The 22,893-nt window shown below is 38.6% G+C and overlaps 1 protein-coding gene across 12 annotated transcripts in view; it reads left to right on the top strand.

Moving 5' to 3' along the window:
* The window catches only part of LOC110995177 (histone-lysine N-methyltransferase 2C), a 40,183-nt gene that overhangs the window by 12,542 nt on the left and 4,748 nt on the right, over positions 1 to 22,893 (top strand). For 4 of the 12 annotated variants that reach the window (XM_022262215.2, XM_022262219.2, XM_022262218.2 and 1 more), the window contains exons 25-47: positions 366 to 493; positions 714 to 862; positions 1,332 to 1,534; positions 2,213 to 2,383; positions 3,679 to 3,814; positions 4,304 to 4,507; positions 4,802 to 4,927; positions 5,556 to 5,663; positions 6,210 to 6,301; positions 6,708 to 6,913; positions 7,685 to 7,880; positions 8,717 to 8,821; positions 10,186 to 10,284; positions 10,819 to 11,002; positions 11,742 to 11,872; positions 12,987 to 13,049; positions 14,287 to 14,604; positions 14,807 to 14,965; positions 15,033 to 16,148; positions 16,349 to 16,408; positions 16,493 to 16,583; positions 16,714 to 16,814; positions 16,922 to 22,747. In XM_022262215.2, coding sequence (XP_022117907.2) covers positions 366 to 493; positions 714 to 862; positions 1,332 to 1,534; positions 2,213 to 2,383; positions 3,679 to 3,814; positions 4,304 to 4,507; positions 4,802 to 4,927; positions 5,556 to 5,663; positions 6,210 to 6,301; positions 6,708 to 6,913; positions 7,685 to 7,880; positions 8,717 to 8,821; positions 10,186 to 10,284; positions 10,819 to 11,002; positions 11,742 to 11,872; positions 12,987 to 13,049; positions 14,287 to 14,604; positions 14,807 to 14,965; positions 15,033 to 16,148; positions 16,349 to 16,408; positions 16,493 to 16,583; positions 16,714 to 16,814; positions 16,922 to 22,747 — 9,972 coding nt within the window. The remainder of the gene's footprint in view (positions 1 to 365; positions 494 to 713; positions 863 to 1,331; positions 1,535 to 2,212; positions 2,384 to 3,678; positions 3,815 to 4,303; positions 4,508 to 4,801; positions 4,928 to 5,555; positions 5,664 to 6,209; positions 6,302 to 6,707; positions 6,914 to 7,684; positions 7,881 to 8,716; positions 8,822 to 10,185; positions 10,285 to 10,818; positions 11,003 to 11,741; positions 11,873 to 12,986; positions 13,050 to 14,286; positions 14,605 to 14,806; positions 14,966 to 15,032; positions 16,149 to 16,348; positions 16,409 to 16,492; positions 16,584 to 16,713; positions 16,815 to 16,921; positions 22,748 to 22,893) is intronic. The other 8 variants (XM_022262223.2, XM_045631857.1, XM_022262216.2 and 5 more) reach the window with 7 other exon arrangements.

A 22,893-nucleotide genomic window follows, 5' to 3' on the forward strand; every position in this document is an offset into this window, starting at 1 on the left:
AAAATGGCTACTATAATAAAAAGGGTTGATCGTAGAGGGGTGAAAATTAAGGGTTGTGTGTATTTTTGTATGTTGTAGCATAAAAAAATAAAAAAAAAAATTGATTTGGACGACACCCCTCTCACTTAAGTGTTTGAAATATATATAGTAGCCGATTCTCAGACTTATTGAATATGCATAAAAAATTTCATAAAAATCGGTTGAGCCGTTATGGAGGAATATGGGAACGAACATTGTGACACGAGATTTTTTTATATATAGAGATTATAATTCGTATTTATGACAGTAATATTTACTAAGTATGTACTTGAACTGCCCCTAGTATCAAGACTGGTGTTGAAGTCCTTATTTCTTAATATTTACAGGAATCTCAAGAGTCGTCAGTGTCGTACGTTAATTCGATGGCAGGTACGCCCTATTCGCAGCAAAGGCAGCAGCTGCAAAGTCCAATGGAGTATGCATCACCTTATCATCACACAGACTTTGGTAGCAGGTAAGGTTTTTACTACTTGTTGCTACTTAACACTGCCATACTAGTAGTAGTAGGGTCGTTCCTAGGTTTGATTTTCAATCAGAAGAATACTGTTTAACACTCATACAATCACTCAATATTTTAATTAAATATAATACAATATATTGATATCAAGTAAATCTTATAAACAAGATGCTTTGAAGAATATAAGTCTTTGGTCTGTAATATTGTTTATTTTTAGTGGTAGCAGCGCTTTAAGTCCGCTGTACTCTGAAAGCGGATCCGGCGGCGGAAGCGTGAGCGGAAACGGGGCGGGCAACTGGCCTGAGTCAAGCGCTCCTCCGCCTTCGTACAACCAGCGAAGTGCTGATAAGATGCGGGCTGATGAAAGTACGTAAATAATAACCTTATTTTATTATTAAAGAACTACAATATTAATTGTAATTTTAATATAATTTAATAAACCAACAACTTTCTTATTTTATTTATGTAAGTATTATACATATATCTGGTATTTTATATGAGAAAATTGAAGGTTTCAAGGTCGTCAACACACCCGCGGCATTGCAGGTTTAAATGAGCAGCGACTCGCCTGGTCGTTTTTCCTCTTTAAGAACGACACAAGACAAACAACACATTATCATTGTTCCTAAATGAATACTATGCCTTTATCTGCTTCCACGTTCCATTTATCTTCTTAAATTTGTTGAATTGTTCCTTCGAGTGTTTTTTTTGTAACCATGGTAACAAAAACCCTTCTTCCGTTAGTCCACGTTTTATAATGTTCACAAGCATTTAACAGCAGTACAAATTGAAATATATTTAATATTTATTTATTTAACCAAATCTTTATCATCAGGCCTAGGCTCCGCAGCGACAATATCAGCCGTGCTCTACGCCAACACAAACCATCCCGAATGGAAGAGTGAGTTTCCGAACTGGGTGGATCGATGCAAGCAAATACTTAAGAAGTGGCGCGCCCTACCCGCAGAGCAAAAGGCGCCCTATTTACAACGTGCGAGGGACAATAGGAGCGCAATTCGCATGAAGAAAGCCCAACAGGTGCGTGCTTTGTGTGTGTTCACCGCAATTTGTGCTAACACTCACTTACACTTGTGTTTTTGTGTGCCAACTAAATTATACAATAGTTTAAGGCGATGTTAGTTGATTGAATTGAAACGTCTTGGGTACTTGTTAAATTCGCTTTTGTCTCTTAGTGAGTTTAGCCTAGGCCTCGATTCCAGAAGGTCTATGTCTATTTGTCTATTGTATCTGACAAGACTTTGTGTTTCTCCTGTCAAAAACGTTTTGGATTGATATACAGGAGACAGAGTTTCGAGCCTCAAGAATTTCTATAAAATTTTTCCGAACAAAATACTGACTTTAGATTTTTGGAATTAGGGCCTTAGTACCAAGAATGTAATAGCGATTAGATATTTTTGTAATAATCGCCCTTAAATTATTGTACACATTAACATAGCGTATCGGTTAAGTGTACATGACACGCGACCGCAGCTACGTTCACAATTTGCTAAATTCAATATCGCGCTATTTCCGACTATGTATTACAAATCTACTACATTGAAAATGGAGATTTGCATTGTTAACTATCTTGTATAATTCCGGTGGATCGATCGTTGATGCTATTGTTATCACGTATCAGTATAGTATGTGAATGGGTAGACTAGTATTCGCGCATTTGGATCACCAATGGACGTAATGAGCGATTGGTTGGGGCAGAGTTCGAGCGGACCGAGCGAGGAGCCGGCGACATCACCGGCACCCGTTAACGTGACGAGTGTCACCGGGGTCGGCGTGACAGGGGTGTCGGGCGTGACAGGAGTGACTGGAGTGACGGGAGTGACAGGAGTGACGGGAGTGGCAGGAGTGACGGGCGTGACGGTGAACACGGTGCGAGCGCCCAACGTGACAGTGACGGCGGGCGGACTCCTGGAGGCGGATTCTCATATCCGCGTGCTGACCCCTTCGGAGATTATGCGCACGCTGCCCAGGCTAGCTAACGCACCTCCCGCACCGACACGCAACACGGTACCCTTGCGACACTTGCCCCGTCCCACGCACTTACACTACCCTTTATTCCTAACCGCACACACTAGCATTTCGATGACAGCAACTCTTAGTAAAGTGTAAAACGCTAACGTACCAAACACCAAAACATTTGAATGAAAATTCCACGTGTTGTCAGTTTACATACAATCATTTCACACAATGAAATGATTGTATGTAAACATTTGCGTTGAATACTTTTTCGTGATAGAGCTACACATTCGACACGTATACCAGTACGTACGTGTGCGTTATTATATCGTACAAACGATGTCGTATAGCCGATTAAAAATTACAATTAAAATTTAAAAACAATCGTATTTTGCAAGTGTTATAAACAAGAGTGTGTTTAACTGTGCGAACATCCCGTCCATATCAAACCAATCCTTGAAATCCCATCAAATATCTGTAATTCAATGGCGTCGTAAGCTGTGTGATTACTTTTATTTTAGCTTATTAACAGGACATCCGACACACGATGCGCCTCCCGGACTCTCGTCCGCTGTATACGTAACGTTGTTTTATTTTATTTTCGCTTTGCCTTGGTAGAATTGGCTTTAATACGGCTAGGGTTACCACATAATAAATGGTCTTGATTTATTCTATACTAAAATATCACGACTTTTATTTGGTAACTATAGAAACCGCTGGTTGTGGTGTGCTAACGATTCTAACATTTATAATTGTTTTATTACGTTGCAATGTATCGCTAGTAATGGCTGTGAATTAGTTTTTAAGCGTGGTTGTATTGTAATATAGTTTAAGATTACTAATTAGTGTATGGTATAGGACCATGTGTTAAATACATGTTATTATTAATTACACGTTTGTTTTGTATTTATTTAAACAAATCGATTATTTTAGTGATTCAATCAGGATTTTATTGCATGAATCGTAAAGATTTTTTTTAATTAACACAGAAACGTAACACGCCCCGTATTAATGTAGAGATATTTTAAGGCATGAACACAATTACTAAAGAAAATTTTGCAATAATTTTAAATTATTAAAATGACACGATATTAATAAAACAAAAGCATGTGAAAATTAAAGTCAGAAATCTTTAGTGTATCATTTGTTTTTTATTTTGTTAATTCTTTTTTTTTTCAAAATTCCTGACATAAGTAATAATGATATAGGACCAGGAGCGAGCTTGTAATCAGCAGAGAAGCGCTCGCGAGGCGGAACAAGAGCGGCAATGGAAGCAGTTGCAGCAGATGCGACAGCAGCAGACGCAGCAGCAACAGCAGATTATACACGATCAAAGGATTCAAGGTATCTTAGGACCCTGCTTGGAAAATGTTTTAATTCTTTAAGATTTGTTTTTGTTCTTCATGGATAGTAATTTCCTAATATTATTTAGTAAATATAATTTGTTCTACGATAGTGTGGAATATACTGCAATAATCTAGTCGATTACCGTCTAAAATTCGTAATATTAGCTCGTTTAACCAATTCAAAAGGGCATTAAAGATACATGTCAGATTGGCTAATGGCGACGTGTATCTCGTTCGTATATACATATTAAGTTTCTCATGTAAATAACATGCTCATAAGAATTTACGTAGAATTATTCCGGTTAATTTACATGACTTATGCTGTGTCCCACAACAAAAATTAATGGATTTAAAAAAAAATCGTTCCATATTCAAACGTATTTTGAAGCGACAATCGCAATTGTTATGTTGCATCGCCTGTCAATTAACACAACGCTCAACGCGAGCACTGAAACGTCAAGTTGACGTAGTGTTGTTGATTTTCAAGCAGCAATGCAGCGCTTGCGTACAGACGGCAGTCCTCCCTCAGGCCTTCCCACGGTGCTGCCTTCGGGGCCGGTCAACGCGGAAGCACCGAGGAGTGCGTTCCCGGCACAGCGCTTTCCACTTCATTATGCGAACGCAGATGACAACATTAATCGCCAGTTGAGGGATCTCCTGCAGCGGCACCCGGAGAAGATGTGGCCGCCGCGTATGTAGATTTTTTATAATCGATTGTGCTGAATTTATCCATCTAATTGTATGGTTAGAAGCACGTGACTTAGTGATCTATAATCTTTTTCATAGAATTCTGATATTACATAAGTGTTGCTACTAAAAAAGTTCTCCCCCGAAAAAGGGAAAAAGTTGACCTATTTGACGGTAATAAAACATGAAATGCTACGTATTTTTGTTTTACTTATAAACAACGCCTATGCGTTATAATTATACGTGAAATTTTAGTTAAAATATTGTTATTTATATTTCCGTAATTCATATATTTTAGAAGCTGCAAATGAAGAAGGTAACAATACTAATATAGGCACAGAAGGACAGGCATTCAGACTTCCCTTGCCCGTTGGAGTCAGACCTCGTACTCCTCTGCAGTCTATGCATAGACCGGATCACCATTGTGAGTATATCACGTATTTGTATATTTGTAAATTTCTAATAATGAGACATTTTATAAATTTTTTGATATTAAATTTTAGGCAATTTTGTTAATTTTATCGTATTATAGTGTTATTCTTACAATAGGAACACTAGTTTAACTATATATTATACCTTTTAAAAAAGGATTCCCCTATAAAAACCGTTTAAAGTCCACAGCGTGCGAGTCGACCTGAGGGTCGTTGGTTAGGTCGTAGGTTTGATTCCCGGCTGTACACCAATGGACCTTTCTATGTACGCATTTAATTTGCTCTACCGGTGACGGAAAACATCGTGAGGAAACCGCCTTAGACACAAAATGTCGACAGCATGTATCTGGCACAGTAGGTTGATCACCAAATTGCCTATTAGGTTGACAAATGTTCATTGAACAGATACAGATATCTGAGGCCCAGACCTAAACAAGGCTGTAGCGTAGTGGGTTTTGATATATAAGAACAAATATAAATGACAACTAATTTTGTAATAAATACAATTTATAATTAAAGAATTTAGTATCTGGTTTAGTTAAAACTTTTTTCTTGATTATGAATTTTCGGCTTACAAGGTGTAATGTGTGTTCCATATCTAAAGATAAATATATTTTTTAGTGATAATGCAACAGCGACTTATTGCAACAGAGGGAAATCAACAGGGAATATCCAACGTAAATCAACAAAATATGGAACAGAAGCAAAATGTTCAGTCTCATTCGGGAGGTAAGAATAATAAATATATCGCGTATTTTGAGATTTAAAACTGGTGAATTTAAACACGATTTGTAAACAAACAAACTTCGAGTGCTTTAGTCAACTAGTATATCCTGTTCATACAACGTAACATTTCTATTCAACTCTATAAAAGCAGAAATGATAGAGCAAGCCGAGATAGAAGAGAATGGATAAAAATAAGAGAAACTTTTTACAGAAGACAATGTAGCTATGAGAAAAAAATTGTTTTTTTGTAAATCAGTCAGAATATAAACGTTTTATTTATTATTATAACGAAAATATCCTATCACCATTGCTAAATATAGTCTTAATAGTACTGTATGAACATTCCTTGAATAGTCCTCCACTCTCGTTCTACAAGTTTAATAAAGACATTTTAACTTGTTTTTATAGTGGAGTATATAAACGGCATATTTTATTATTTGTATTTAACATCATTGTTATTTACTACAAAATATGCGTACAGATTAGAAAAATCAAATGTTTTTTTCTTCCTAAATATATTAGAGATTAATGTTATCAATGTGTGAATAGGTGATAAGCAAGATGGCGCTGACCAAGGGAGCGATGAGATGGACATTGGCGATATGGATAAACTCGAACAAGATTCGGGGAATATTGGAGAGGTATGGTCTTCGGTACAATTTCTTTCTGTTATTCAAAATATTCTTTCGATGTTAAGTTAAGTGATACCGCCGCCGCCCATGGGCACTCGCAAAACGACTTGCATTGCGGGGCGGCCGGTTGCCGGTCAGTTGTCTATAAATGTTTATCCGATTATCATTTAAAGCGCGATTCAATTTCACACTTTAATTACAAGTTGTCTTGAGATCATGAAGATAAAATTATTAATAACACTTTTACAATTATAAAATTGTTAATTAAACCTTTACAATTTTAAAACTGTTAATAAAGCCTTTACAATTTTAAAACTGTTAATAAAACCTGTACAATTTTAAAACTGCTTTACAATTATATAATTATTATTAAAAACCTTTGCAATTATATAATTGTTGTGGAAAAACCTTTTAGGTGGATATTTTAACCGGCCTCGGCGGGGAAGATGACGAACAATTGTTGGAATCGTTGACAGCGGAAATTGGGGAACAATTCAATATCTTGGAGTATGCAGATCCGGAATTAGCAGCACTTCACGCTGCAGATCACTTGCTGGACTCGTTGGATCTGCCCGATGACCATCACCATGCATCCAATGCGGGGCAAGGGGCTGGAAGGAGGTAATTTTCTGTAACATATATGTGTCCTATTGAGATTTTGTATCTATGCAGTGTATGTACGCCCTATGGAGTGTTAGAGCTGCTTATGAGACCTAATATGTAATTATTATACACTCTATTCATTCACTCACTAACTCACTCATTCATTCGCACCCACACACTTACTCATGCACTCAGGCGTATTGATATCGGTTGGAAAAAAAAAGATTAAATAATGTAATTATTTTAAGGAATTAAGAATAAAGTTTGTTTATGGAAGAGCTGAGAACCCTGACACAGGTATTTTTTACTTAAAAGGGTTTCCCAATTTTACGCCTAGAAATGAAAATGTAACTACTTAAAATGAATAAACACTTTTTTATTATTATTATTTTTTATCTGTTCTGTGATCATTTGTCTTTTCTCATAAGCAATTGAAGCATAGGCTTCTGTGCCTGACACACGTCATTGACTTTTTTTGGGGCCAAAAGCTGCCCGTTTCCTCACAATGTTTTTCCTGTACGAGCAAGTGGTTAATGCGCACATAGAAAGAAAGTCCATTGATGCACAGCCGAGGATCGAACCTACGACCATAGAGATGAGAGTCAAACGGTGAAGGAAAATATCATGAGGAAAGCGACATGTCCTACACCCAAAAAGTCGACGGCGTGCTTCAGACACAGTCGGTTGATCACCTATTTACTAATGATCGTGAAACTGATACAGAAATCAGAGACCAAAAAAATGTTGTAGCGCCACTGATTTTATTTATTTAAATAATTTTATTCACAGAACGGAAATGGAGCAAAAATCTGATACGAAAATGACAAGCGAGCTTCAAACCGTAAAATTGGAAACGAAATCGGAAATTAAATCTGAAGTGGTGGAAGTGAAGTCCGAAGTTGTTGAAATGAAGACAGAAGTACAATCACAATTCCAAGATGGCGTACAAAGAGTGATCACGCAGAGCCAACAGATCGCTTTGCAGGTAAGAAAATTGTTAAAAATGTTTTTAAAAAATTTAGGTTTGTTTTTTATGTTTAATATATATTTCCATTTAGCTAGGTTATATATTATTTTTGTTTGGTGTTTTTTTAATAGCAATAGTTTTAACTGATGCCAGTTTCAAGTAAAAGTTGGGAAAAGACACGCGACAAAAAATAAACAGTTGTAGGGTTGAGATAAGTTTAAGCCTTTTTGTCTAAGGGACCGACATTTTCAAGATCGAAGGCTGCATAATATATTTTTTGCAATGTAAACTGCATGTGTAATAACCCGTATCGATCCACAAAATGAGCGTTTTCTAAGGCAGTTTTGCCGCTCACCACCACTATGTGGTTACCAGCTTTTGAACCAATTCGACTTGTCCTTCAAGAAAAGAGCGTATCAATTTTTAAAAGGTCGGCTACGCACTAGCTTATTCGCTAAAATCGTCGAATTTACTCGTTTTTTTTAGTGTAGCTTGTCGTGTCGTTTCTCTTAGCGTGTTTCCATAACGCCAAAAAGGCATAGTCCCTCCTAGCGATGATAGCAACGGTATAGGGATATTATAGGGAATTTTAGTAATTGTAGGGAATATAATATATAATAAGGGAGTATAATATATAATAGATAAACTCTATTTGATATCCGACATCTTTTATCTGTGTCCACTCTATGGCAGGAATGCATCTGACAACCCACAAAAACAAATTACAATTCGATGCCACCGGGAATCTGGTACTTCTCTCTATATCATCGACAAGTCACGTGATGAAGTTTCTTTGATCCAAAGTTAATAATAAATAAGTTTTTAACTAAATTTACATGAATTATATATTTCAGTCTGCCATGCAAGCGATCAAAGCGGAAGTGAAGCCAGAATCAGAGGAGACTAAATCGGAAAGTGATTGGCAGCGACCGGTGTTCTCACAGATGTTTGGAGTACAGGTATATAACTATACTGGAAATTGTATAGAGTGCTGTGTATTTGTACTATTATACAGGGTGGAATGCAGTTATGTTTGAAATATTTGTGTATTTGAAGACTACTTCAAAATATCGTCACTATCGATGTTGACATCGTCCCATCGTTCAATATTTACTTTAAATTAATTCCTTTTATTACTACAAATAACATTTTTTTCGGCTTAAACTATATCGAGCGGTTGGTTCAGGGCACCGATCTCTTTTTAAACGCAATGTATTTGACCCAACTTGGTCCAACCTCTCATCACCACACTACTTCTGAATCCTGAACCACTTACCTGCGTTCCCTGAACGCCCTGTCAAGATGGCGCGTCGACCCCACGAGTAAGAAGTGGAGAAATGTCTATAACGAAAGCAATAATAAAAATTAACAGGTCAATTAACTCGATACTCACAAAACTCATAACACTTCCTTATATCAATCAATCAATCAAATCGATCAACATTTATTTATTCAGTTTAGATGCGACTTAAGGCATGCTTATGAATGTCAAAAACTTTAACAAAATTCGCGAAAGAGCAAAACTACGCCATCCCTTCGCAAGACTACCAGGAGGTCTTGTTCTGAGAAGAACGGGCAAGAAACTCAGCAAGTTTTATCCTCCCTTTACATACAATAATTCAAAAGAAAATGTCAGAAACCACAACGTCATTTAAGTTACATAAGTAAAAATAAAATAAAATCTGTTCTGTGATTTACCACATTCACCGTTACATTACATTCCATTATATTACATTCACAACACTTCCAAGAGAACAAAGCAAATTATGACAATATAACAGTAACTATTATTTATAATCCAAGCATTTCCTGACAAGTATCTAATTATTTTGATTGTTGTAAGCTAAATTAGCAAATCTAGGAAAAAAATTGCATTCAGTGATGTTCAAAAATTCATCCAACTATCAGACCGTGTTGTAATAATGAACTGCGCTTTTGGCTCATGAAACAATAGCGTTTTTTGTTCGTTTTTATTCTTGGTATAAAAGTTTATACCAAGCACTATTTTGTAAGTACAAACAATAAAGGCAATATCACACTTCTTGTCTTGGTGTTAACACCTGTGGATTTGATCGTTATTTTTAGTTTTCTAGCATAGACAATGTTAATAGTTACTGTTCACGTAATCACCAAATAAAAATATCAAAGAGACCCCTCCCACTTAAAGGCCGGCAACGCACCCACCAAAAATGGGTGTCTATCGACTGCCTTTTTGGGCGTCCCGCAGGCTCGTTTGCCCTCCTATTATAAAAAAATTGTGCTTACGTAATACTTAAACGGCCCCGTATCTCCAAGAATATTAATAATTGTGTTATTTTTTCAGCAACAGCAGCAAAGACAAATTCAAGGCGCGAGGCCATTGCTCGTTGATGGTGCAAGACCACAGCTACAGTTTTCATCACACCCCATGCATTTTGCTCAGGTATTTTATTATGTATATACATATCCCAAAAAGTAAGAAGAAAATCTATATCAGAATACCTCCCACATTCACACAAGTTAACCGATGTATATAATTATTATGTTTGTCCCCTCCAGAAATGCGGTGATACCCATATTACATACTACTGAACCGGTTTGGATAAAACTTGTACTGGTTCCTTATTTGGACATAATTTTTGTTTGACATATTTGTAATACATAAGAATACTTACGATTTTTAGTACAAATGCTTGATAGTCGAAATAGATAATCTAATATTCATTTCTTCTCAAATACTATATGTATATGTTAAAATGAGGCCAATCAGATAATAATATTTTTAACCACAAAAAAACAATATATTATTAAAAGGAGTCCCTTAAGTTCCAAAGATACTGGCAGCGTTCTCCTTTGAATAGCTAGACTTATTCTTTGTCTGAGGTAGCTGCCAGCCCTTCTGACATTCTTAAAATATCACAAGTCAAACTGATAATGCTTTTTTGAAGTAAAAATCTGAACATCAATTATTATTCAGGGTAATTCTGGGGTAACAAGCGCAAGCGCAGCAAGTATAGTCAGCGCAATGACAGCGCAAGTGCAAGCCGCTTTGGCGGCTGGCCGGTCCATAGCACCCGGCACCAAATTGCTAGGAGCAGATGGCGCTGTGGGCGTTGTACGTCACGATAGATCAGTTCTACTCACGGCCTTGCCGCATTCCGGTACGTACTCGTATACCACTAGAGTAAGAGATTACTTGATAATTAATGGCTTTAAAAATTTTATTCAGAATTCAATCAAGGTTATATTATAATAAAATAGTAAAACTTAAGCGTAGTTTTGCGAATTTTGTAAACGTATTTGACATTTATAAGCATGCCCTAAGACGCATCTAAATTGAATAAATGAATTATGATTTTTTTAAGACAATTAGAGTAAGATTCAGAGTCGAGCCGTAACTAAGTATAATTTGTTTTTACAACTTATTGGATTGACAGTTGGCACGTTTGTCAGTTTTAGCGAACGCGAATCAAAAAAGACTTAAATTATTCACGTACACCGGAAAAGGTCGCTTCAATGTAAAAAACGTGAAAAAGGACACGAATGCTAATATTAGTTGTCGTTATTAATATTGATAAAGATGACCTATAATAGATTTGTCTTTATTAACATAACTTTTACACATAGCCCCGGATTATCCGGGTAATAAATACAGAATAATAATAATACATTTTCTACAGCTGTGATACTTTTTTGACATTCAATACCTTTTGTCTTCAGTCACCGTCGGACGCTGTAAAGCACGCGAAACGTCGGTTAAATTTAAAATTATGTTTAAATAATTATAAGTTTACAATAATACATAACTTCAATCCGTTAAAAAAGTGTTTTTCTTTAAATGACTAATAATGTAAAAAAAAGACGTAATTAAAGTCTTAACTGACTCTACAATTAAATCAGCTCGTGCGGCTCCGCCCCCATACCCAGGCGTACGACCCACGGGCTCCGCCCCATCGACGCCAGCACCTTTGCAGCATCAGCACCAACCGCTATCTCAGCACCATCAGCCACCACCGCCTTACCCTCAACAGGTACGTAACACTTTAACATGTATTTAGTCGAGCTGTTGGCCATTTATGAATTTCAATGTAAATTAGGTGGTTAAAATATTATTGATCAATACAGGATACTTAACTGGAAGGTTCTATACTCTTCAAGGTTTGCATTAGTTTTATTTATAACTTAAATCTAGTAAAACATATTTTTCGGAAAGGAAGAAATTGATAATTCTAAATATTTTATTAGAATAACTCAAGAAATATAATAATTAGGGATAAAAAATAAACTTCATGAATGGTCAAGATTGATAGTATTAAGTAATCCTTTTAAAAATTGAAGATTTTCCTAATCGATTTTATTGGCTGTTAAGTTTAAATAATTAATATATTATAATTAAAAAACCGTTAATATAAAAATGTTATGAGATGCATTATATTGTAACCGAAAATCTATTTAGGAATATCTTTATATTAGAAAGAAACTTTAACCTCGAAATTTAACGTATATTAATAATTGTTGGTGGACTATCGTGCATGTAATTATTTTAATGTTTAGGGTTGAATTTCATTATAACAAATTCAACTGCTTTTATTGTATGCAGTATAATAGGTGATTCATATTTATAAAACTAAGTTCAGTATATCGTAACTGTGAATCACCAAATTTCATGAATTCGCTTAAATTTGATCGCCTTGCAGTATTTTTGTGTGGAGCGTATATCCAGAGCAATTAATTTGTTTGTGCTTTGGTGGAGGTAAATTGTATAAGTTGAATTGCTTGTTCCATGTCAACAAGTAAAAAGGATGTGCATGGTTATAAATTCCGTACATCTTGTTTGCGTTATCATGACATTTCCTATACATGTCTGTGAAAGTTCTTTAAAGTGAACCTGTAAGTTTTTGACGAGATGTACAGAAATTGTAACAATATACTACAACACTCAAAATATTAGTCGTCATTATTTCGCTTGTTAGGTAATGCCCGTTATTTTCACTTAATTACGCAAATATTGTATGAAGGTGTACGCAAGTTTTTATAGACGCGTACGTGCACGTACGTACCAGATAGGTGTCATTGAGTGTTGTAGTGAACATTTAGGCGATACATGCGTGTTGTTTGCATGTCGGTGATTGGTTGTGGCATCAGATGGCGTATGAGATGTGCGAGGCGTGGCCCGACTGGCTGCCGCGTCGCCCGCTGCTCTTGCAGGTCAGCCCTCGCCCCTATACACCCTAAAACCCTCACATAACACCTCACAAAACACGTTCACACTATATGTCATACCATTTACATGTAAAGTTATCTTAACATTTAAAATAATAAGTAGCATATAAACTGATAATGAAATGTTTTATGTTGTTTTGTTTTTTAGTTGGTTGGATTTTTGAGTTGGTTCTTCAAGTGTAAAAAATATTTGACAATGTTATAAAAATTACCCTAAGCTCACAAATATATAAAGACACTTCACAAATGAGAAAATTCACCTCGTAGTACTGACTGCACTTAGGTGTTCCTTAAACTTTTCCCTCCTTCCTTCCAACTTAGAGGGTCTTGACACTGCTAATCTTTAGCGCTTCTCAGAGCTATTTGCACGCAAGCTTACTACTAACCTTTGTACCTTTTCAGCATCTTCCCTAATCTACACTAACTTGCTCATAAATTACTAATTAATTAATAAAACTGTAATACGATACATGTTGAAGATGTATTAGTTACGTCACATTGCGCGGTGGTGGCAACAACTTTAGAAAATTAAAGTATACCCATGTTTAAATATTTGCAGAAAAGTTCGTTTCGCTTCTTGTGTTTTTATGAATTAACTTTTGTATTCATACGAGATATTGCCAATGTTTTAAAGTAAAATAAACCTAATTTACAAGTTTATGTTAGATATACACATTTTCCTTTACAATATTCATACTTAAGCTCCCGCTGCCTAGTTTACGTCACAATAAATTATGTTAACAATTATTTTGCTCTAGAAATCTTAGTACATATTATGTTAGCACTAAATATAAGTTACACAGCATTAGAAGTACTTTAAAGATAAATGTCGTACTTGAATGTCGCAACATTGCACCTAATTTATAGTATAATGTAGTTAAATTATATTTCTTGTAGTATTGAATGTTCGCCTTTTGCTATAACTAAAATAGACAACTAAAAGCCTGACGCTCGTGGAATGTAAAACAAATAATTATTTACAAATAAAATTATTTTTATAATAATATAATACGAATATTTTTTTTTTGTATATTATAATCGTTATACATTTGCCATATAGAAAAAGTGCATTATGATTTAAATGTAATGTAAACTAAAGTACCTAGTCGTCGCGAGGAAAAGTCACCTCCCTTGTACGTAGTACACCGCGAACAGAGAATCGTCATGAAGTGACGCTCACCGCGGCCGAGAAGCGATATGAAAGCAAACATTTAACCATCAGAACGTAAACCAGGAGCAACCGTTGCTTCTGGAGGAGCTGTTGGAGCAGGAGAAGCGCGAGCAGGAGCGCGAGGGTGGGGAGTGGGGGGCGTCGGCGCTGGGGGCGGCCGCAACTCAGGCGCCGCCCCCCGCACCCGCGCCCCTTTACTCGGGGGTCCCGCCTCCTGCGCCGCCGCCGCCCCCCGAACGCCCCGTCTCCGAAGCAGACCATCACGCGCGGCTGCTCTACGAACAGTGGCTCAAGAACTACAACGCCTACGCAGCGGATCAGCTGCGCTACTACGAAGCGGAAGTACAAAAACTCCGCAAGATACGCAAGGTGAGTGCGCCGTAGTGAGCTTTCGTGTTCGTGTGCTTTGTAGTCGCGTGGTAGCCTCCTCCGACTCCCGGTTTTACGTTTCCTCATTTCAGGTATTGTCAAATATTTAGTTCACTTGTGATAACCGAATGTTTGTAAACTAACGGGTCTCTGGGTTCACTTAGGTTTTACGATGTGTACATAGCGCCACGTAACGTTTCAGTCGCTGAATAGTAAGCAGCGTCAATTAAGAAAGTCCGGAAACGAATTGATGCCGAACGACGCTCAAGAACTACAGCGAGTGTCCACCGAACAATCGGCATTACAAAAGCATTTAGAGGCGGCCAGAAAGCAAGCGAGGCAGCACAGTATGCTCGTTCAGGTATGAAATCTATTATTACTTATAAAACAAACAACAAAGATTAGAACTAAATATCAATTTTTTACAGGAATACGAGACAAAACAGCGTCAAAACAATCCCCAATTGACTCAGCAGACAGTTATAAATCAACAAGTAACTGCTAATCAGAATACCTTTAATCAAAATCAGGGTATGGGCCAATCCCAACAAATACAACAGCAAACGATAAATAGACCAATGCAGATTGGGCTTCAAGGCTCTGGAATGCAACAACAACAGCAGACGCTTATACGTACACAACAAACGCTTCTTACTGCTGACGGGCAACCATTGCAACAACAAAGAATAGGCTTGGTGACGTCACCGCTGAATGCTCAAGGCCGTATACTACAAGGAGCTCGAACTTTGGTTATAGAACAGACTGGAGCGTCACAGCAACAGCTAGTCAGACAACTTTCTGGAGTGCAAGATCGCGCTCAATCGGTTGGCGGTATAGTGTTCGGACAACAGCAACTTCGCAACCAGATGAATCCGGGCAGTCAAACGCCGCGTCCTGCGGGATCGCGACCGGCCATGTCTCCTCTTCATGTACAATCTCCTCACTCGCAATCTCCACTGCACTCGATAGCTCCACAATCTCCCCTACACCACCTCACCTCGCCGATGCAGTCGCCTTTACACTCGCAACAATCTCCGTTGCATCACACTTCTCAATCTCCACTGCATTCGTCGACTCAGTCTCCGATGCATACTCAACAATCTCCGATGCATTCGCAGCAGTCACCCATGCATGTTCAATCGGTAAATCATCCCCAACAGAGCCCGATGCATCCTCAGCAAAGTCCAATGCATCCCCAACAATCGCCGATACACCAACAGTCGCCACTTCATGCTCAGAATCAGATGACTGCGCATTCGCCGATGCATCCTCACCAAAGTCCAATGCATCCGCAGCAGAGTCCGATGCATCAACAGCAGAGTCCCATGCATCCGCAGCAGAGTCCCATGCATCCTCAACAAAGCCCGATGCATCCACAACAGAGTCCAATGCATTCCCAACAGTCGCCAATGCATATACAACAATCTCCTTTGCATACTCAGCAATCACCTATGCAATCGTCTATGTCTCCGCAACATTTTTTGCAGCAACTGCAAGCGCAAAGAACGAGCCCTCAGTTGCCTACTCCTAGTCGCAGTCCTCAGGTACTTACTTTCGCAAGATTTTCTCTTTGTTTAATGAATTGATTGTAGTGAATATAAGTACAAGTGCGGTATGTCAAATACACGAACGAGTTTTAAAAACATTTTGAACATTAATTTATAATAATTTTATGTCAAGCCGCACTCTTTTCTGTGAATTTTAGAAAGAAAAATGGATGATTAATAATAATTGTATTTTACAGATTTATCAACAATCACAAATACAGAGCCCGGTGACATCACATTCGCCGCAGCTACAAAATGTATGTAATAAGGGTCACATTCGATAGTCCAATTTAAATTTTTACTATTTTTAATATTTATTTATATGTACTATTCTTTTATAGAACGATTATTCGTCTGGGAGATTTTCTCGGCCCGCACCAGGATGTTCTCCGCTACCGACTAGATTCGCAAGGCCTCCTCATCACCAGCAAGGTATTAAATATTCAAATACATATTATTTCGTAAATTTTATTTTTCTATATTGTTGGCAGGTACGATGTTGTTTATTGCTCATACGTACTCTATTGTTTTCACCGTTTATAGCAAAGTATTTTTTTTTTAGGAATGAGAGTTGGCGTTCCGTTCGGTTCACGGCAGCAAACGTCGCCCTTGGGCAGTCCTCAACCGCTACCGTCTCCCGGGAATAATTCAAATGAATTGGCGGTTTGTACTTTTTTTTAAACTCTATGATTTCTTATACGCACTCAAATACAGTAACATACGTAAAAACTAACGTCTGTCTTATTATAATTAATGTATCTTATTTTTAGCGACAGCAAATGCTTCAACGTCAGCAATACAGCCCAATGGGTGGGGCTCCGGCTTCGCCATCAGTGGCCCGTTCGCCTCACGTGGCTCGTACCCCGACGCCTTCTGCTTCGCCGGCAGCCTCCCCGGCACCTCATCACGATCATGGAGGTGGTCATCATCACCACATGGCGCCAATCCCCCCCGGATATAGATACTTCAAACCGGGTCTTTTCGGTGGGGCCCCAGGATGGCCACTCAAAGAAGAGGACAGGCGGAGAGGTCACGCAAGCAAAATATCCATACTGAAGCGTGGAACGCCACGGCCGCGTTTCTCTGGAAAAACTGCCGCTCCCGAAGTGCACCAGGAGGAAGGAGAACACAGCGAGGCTAGGAAATACGTTCTTTACTCTGCCGAAAGTGTGGACTACGCTTCTACTGATGCTAGAATGAGTTTTTCTAAAGAGGACGATGAGATAGGAAATTTAGTTCAGCACATGGATGATGACGATATAGTAGTGGTCGAGCCAGGTGCAATCTCGCCTGAAGAGCGCATCGCCACTGAAGAGGATTTCGAAGAACTCATCGATAGTGGCAAACCGGAAGACGAGGCCGAAGATGAAATTCAGCACGAGAAAATGCCGACAAGAACTGAAACTACGACAAAAACTGTCGCCGTTATAAGCTTGGCGACCGCAAAACAACCTTCAAGTAACTTACAACAATATAAATTAGTGAACACTCCTCAAAACTCAAATATTTCCCGTATACCGATGTTAAGCGCGACTGTTCTGTCGCCTCATTCGAATACTAAAATAATAAACGAAGTCTCTCAAGCAACTGTCGCTTCAGTGTCAATAGCGAACCAGACCATTTCGGTTCCGGTTTTAAAGAATCTCTCGGTTCCTATCGGTAGTATAGGACATGGCGGTGGGCTAACCAAAACTCAAATAAAAAAAGTCCCAGTCAATATTACAAATCAACAGTTAAATTTATCTTCTCAACAATTGAACAAGCCGATGAGTTCTGTAATAAGCGTGATATCCTCCAATGTTCCGAAGGGTTCGTGTATCAATCCTGTCATTACTCTAGCTACTTCCAACACTATGACGGGACAATCGAGGGTTCCAGTGACGATCATGACCCAACATCAATTAAAGCAAAAAATTGTTAAGACAATTGAGAAACCAATGGGATTGTCTCTTTCCAATACAAAATTGTCAAGCTTGTCCGTAACACATGATGCTACTTTGCCAGCTAAAATTTTTCAAGATGACGCCGCATCTCCAGACAGTACGGTTACCTCCGAAAATGTACAGGAACAGCAGGTGGCGACATCAACCACTTCACAGCATAATATTATGCTCTCTTCTTTGACCCAGGATATAGCGGCAAAGGAACCAAAACACACTTTAAAGGACTCCAATAGAGATATCGATATTGAAAATGAAATAAGCCAACAAACTGAGCTGCCTCATACACTCTGTTTAACTGATAGGACACCATTATTACTAGGCAAAGCTGACATTAAGAGTCCGGATCCAATACCAGAGAAAATTCCAGATAATATAATGGAGGGTGATGATGAGGATAAGCCAGAAGATAATATACAAAACAATGTTTTATTACCATACAATAAAGCAACTAATGAACATACGACATCGTCGGAGGCCAAACACGAAGACAACGTGGTTAAGACAATAAAAGCTATTGCTAATCAAACTAAAGAAATGGTTATAGGCTCGAATATGCAAATTTCATCTGATTTGGCCCAAGAGTCTGTTCAAATATCTATTCCTTCACCGACACCGTCTCAAGAGCGATATCTCAATGACATTACAATGCGTGAACACCCAGAAACCTCTGAAGGTAATCCAAAACACGTGGAATCCTTTGAGGATATGTTATGTATGCTCGACAATATAGGTGATGATGGGAAAAGCTTTGGAAGTAAACAGCAACCGAACAAACAAACTGTTCAGGCTGCAATGCATAATCCAAACCATCCGCATAACAATCCTACGCCTCAGCGAGTTAATAAAGAACAACAGGAACAGCCAACATTTCAGGCACGAGAACAAGAAAGACTCAATATGCAATCGGCAACTGTGCCCCAACTGTCGCCTTTATCACAACCGGCTGAAATGACATCTAACATGGCCAGTGTATCACAGCAATTGAGAACTATAATGTCTTCTCTTAACACTAATGCGTCGAAAGTGGACACCCAAACAGTCACCAGAAAAGTTGATGCAACTCCGACACAAGTTAACTATGAAAATCTTCTACCTTCCTCAAAGGTCGAGGTGACAGCTTCGAGGCCGCCTCCGCCTCAGAAAATTGAAAAATCCCCAACAACTATTTCGTCTTCTGATCCATTGCCTATGAGTGCGGCGCAAGCTTTTGGATCACGCGTAAATACATTGTCCACATTGGGACAAATGCGAAAATCACCGACAGTGTCTCCTATCAACTCACCAAGCGTCAATATGCAAAGTAATTTAATGAAATCGCCTGCTCAGTCGCCTCTTATAACAACTCAAACCATCACAAGTCAAGGGTTTAATTCAGGAGACGATACTATTACTACATCGATGCAATCGCAAAAAATTCAAATGCCCGCCTTGTCGAAAATTCAAAGTAATTTAAATACATCGCAGGTTTTGTACTCTCATAGTAACAACACTGTGACTACAAGTATCAGTAATTTCCAGAAATCTCAGGCGTTACCTACTAGCATATTAGGTAATACATTGCTTCAACCTGCCAGGCAAATCAACACTAGTAACCTGCAATTCAATCCACATTCGATCAGTTCCAGCCAACCTCCAGCGCTGGTTATGACTTCTAGATCAATAATCACTAATAAAGAGCCTGCCCCTAATGTGACCGTCCGTACACACAATATTGTTAGTACTGCCATTAACCAGATGCAGTTAAAACAAACACAGGGACCACTTAACTTCATTACTTCTTCCAAACTTTTGCATACACAATTGACTTCACCTTTGAAAAGATCAAAATCTACGGATGAGCCAAAGAGTGAGGTGATTGTAGGCCATATCCAACCTACAAAGCGTCATAGTGTTGAGTCCGTAATAGTAAAATCGGAACCAATGGAGACCGATGACCACAATTCGACTATAACCACTGCTGACAATTCAGCAAATAAAACGTTTCAACAGCTAAATGCAAACCAAAGGAATGATGAGTCGCAAAATGTTTTATTGAAACAGCTATTACAAACAACAACCGCGACCACCAGTGTAAGCGTACCGCAAAGAACTGTGACAATTCAGAGAACGGCACCAGCCTTAGGCACTATTCCGTCATTAGAAGCACAACTGGCCAGGCCATCTATTCCACCTCCCACTATATCTTTAACACAAGAGGTAGAAATGCCTAAAAACTCTCCTAGGCATATCACTAGTATTAGTCAACCTTTTACGAGTCGATCGTTGACATCTATTCCGACATCATCGATGTCGCCAATGATGCACTCATCTACGCAGTCCTTGATGGATGTTAGAAAACAACCCGTGAAACTTTTAAGTAAAGAAGAAACAACACCGATACCCGAATGTTCTCCAACCATGAAGACAATGCCAATGTATCCAATGAGTGTAGAAAACCAACAACTATTGCATCAACAAATGATTAAAAAGGAAGTACTACCTCCACAGCAAAGTCCCGTACATAGGCCATTCACACCTATGGATGTTAAGAAGGAACTTCTAGATGAAAGCTCCCAACAGTCTGCGACTTCGGGAATATCAACTGCATCGGATCAAGGAAAGCTTGACCAACCTATGAAAGAGGAGTACCCAGAGAGTGTGATAATGGATCATGCATCTGAAATAAATCCGTCAGAAACACCGTCTGAGGCGAAAAAACGGAAACGAAGGGAATATCAACAGAAAAAAAGAAAGCAAATGCAAATGAACTTAAAAGCTGCTGCTGAAAATGGTATAAGTGCTGCAGCAAAGAAAAGACCTCGTAAGGGTTCGAGGTACGAAGAAGATTACGATACCTTCATTGATAACTTAATGGTTCAATTACGCCTTTTACCTCCTATGCAAATTCAGGAACCATCTTTAACAACAAATTTTGCAGTTTGTCCTTTGTTCGGATCTGGAGATTTAACTAAACTAAAAAACAAGGATTACGACATTTTAAAAGGAGATTTGTTAGGTGAATTCGGTAATGCTAGAATTCCAAATGTTGCCGATTATTATAACACAAAGCCATTTGGCGACGAAGAACCGTTACCCGAGAAACCACCAGCGTCGACACAAAGAGGCTTTTATGATCAAGAATTTCAACCTATTCTATTTGAAGAAGATCCCGAAGATAAGAAGCTTGACTTCATTTGTAAAGAGCGTGACACTGATACTCCAGATACAATTGTTAGTTGTTCTAGTCCTGAAGCATTTGAATTTGAATCAGATGACAGATTTCCTGGACTTAAACTTATTGATGATGATGAAGAGGAGGAAGATGAAGATATGCTCGCACCTGGTAGAATTTCTCCTATTATTCCTATTATAACTCCTATACCTATTCGTGTCAAACCATTGTCGTTGAAAGACGACGAAGACGGTCACAAACAGTTGAAGTCTGTAGACGCTATTGTCAAAACCAAAATGGAAGACTCTCCAAGTAATCCTGAGAGTAATGAAAACGTTACCGTTACCCTCACCCTAACTTCAGGAGCAGCTGAAGATATACTAGGCGTACTTAAAGAACTTGCAGGAATACTGCACATTCCACCGCCAACAGCCTATCAAATAGTAGAAAGAACTGCGACACCACCTTCTCACAAGTTAGGACTATATAGATCGAAAGGAAAAGACGGTAAAGAAGGAGCACCTATTGATATCCAAAGCATTTTGAATGGAGCGGCTAAGTTCTGCCGTCACTGCGATGTTGTTATACTAGATTCAGTCGTCAGAGCTAAGGCTTCCGAGTTTCCACTTCTCGCAGCTAATAAGGGAAACGCTGAGGAAATCCTTTGTGACAGTGACTCCGAGCTATATTTCTGTAGTACACAATGCTATGAACGATTTGCGTGGCGCCCAACAAATATTATTCTTGATGGAAAAAAGACGCCGATTAAGGAAGATAGCAAATCGGATATCGAAACTAATCTGTCTAAAGATCGCGATGACTTTGACACAGCATCAACCGAAAGTATGGAAACTGATGAATTCGACATTAAACCCGATATCAAAGATGAAAAAATGGATTTGTCATTTATGGATTCGTTAGACAATGATGAATTGATGAAAGAAGTCGGTGACGATGTGAGCGCGTTAGACGAAGACTTAAAGAGTGTCGATACTGATGAAAAAAGTAATCAAAGCGTTGAGAAAGAAAAGTTCAAAGGTATTCGTTATAAATTATGGACTCCAGGATGCATTGGTCCGCCCGTTAAATACAAACGGCCGACCGATAGAGAGCTTACTGAATTGGTGTTCCGGACAGGCGTAGCTATAATGCCCGTTACAAATGAAGATTCCCGAAAGTGCGAACTGTGTGGAATTCAAGGGGACGGTGTGGCAGACGGTGTATCGAGACTGCTGAACTCAGACGTAGACAGATGGGTGCATCTGAACTGTGCGCTTTGGTCTGAAGGCGTGTATGAGACTGTTAGTGGAGCGCTCATGAACGTAGACAACGCTTTAGCCGCCGGCTCCAGTGCAACTTGCGCGGTTTGTAGAAGATTGGGAGCAACTGTGAGATGTTTCAAAGTCCGCTGTGGGAGCGTTTACCATCTGGGATGTGCTGTGAAAGACAATTGCGTATTTTACAAGAACAAAACGGCCTTCTGCGCTTCGCATGCTCCAAAGGTATATATTGAATTTTAATTAATTCATAGACATACATTATAGTTGCCTTGTTATATTACACTCTCTCTGGACACACACAACGCTTTCTTTTTCTTGCTAGAATATTGTAGACTGTATAATTGATTACAGTCAAAATCTGTTATAAC

Source organism: Pieris rapae, chromosome 2, assembly GCF_905147795.1.
Source record: "Pieris rapae chromosome 2, ilPieRapa1.1, whole genome shotgun sequence".
In the NCBI taxonomy this organism is placed as follows: Eukaryota; Metazoa; Arthropoda; class Insecta; order Lepidoptera; family Pieridae; genus Pieris; species Pieris rapae.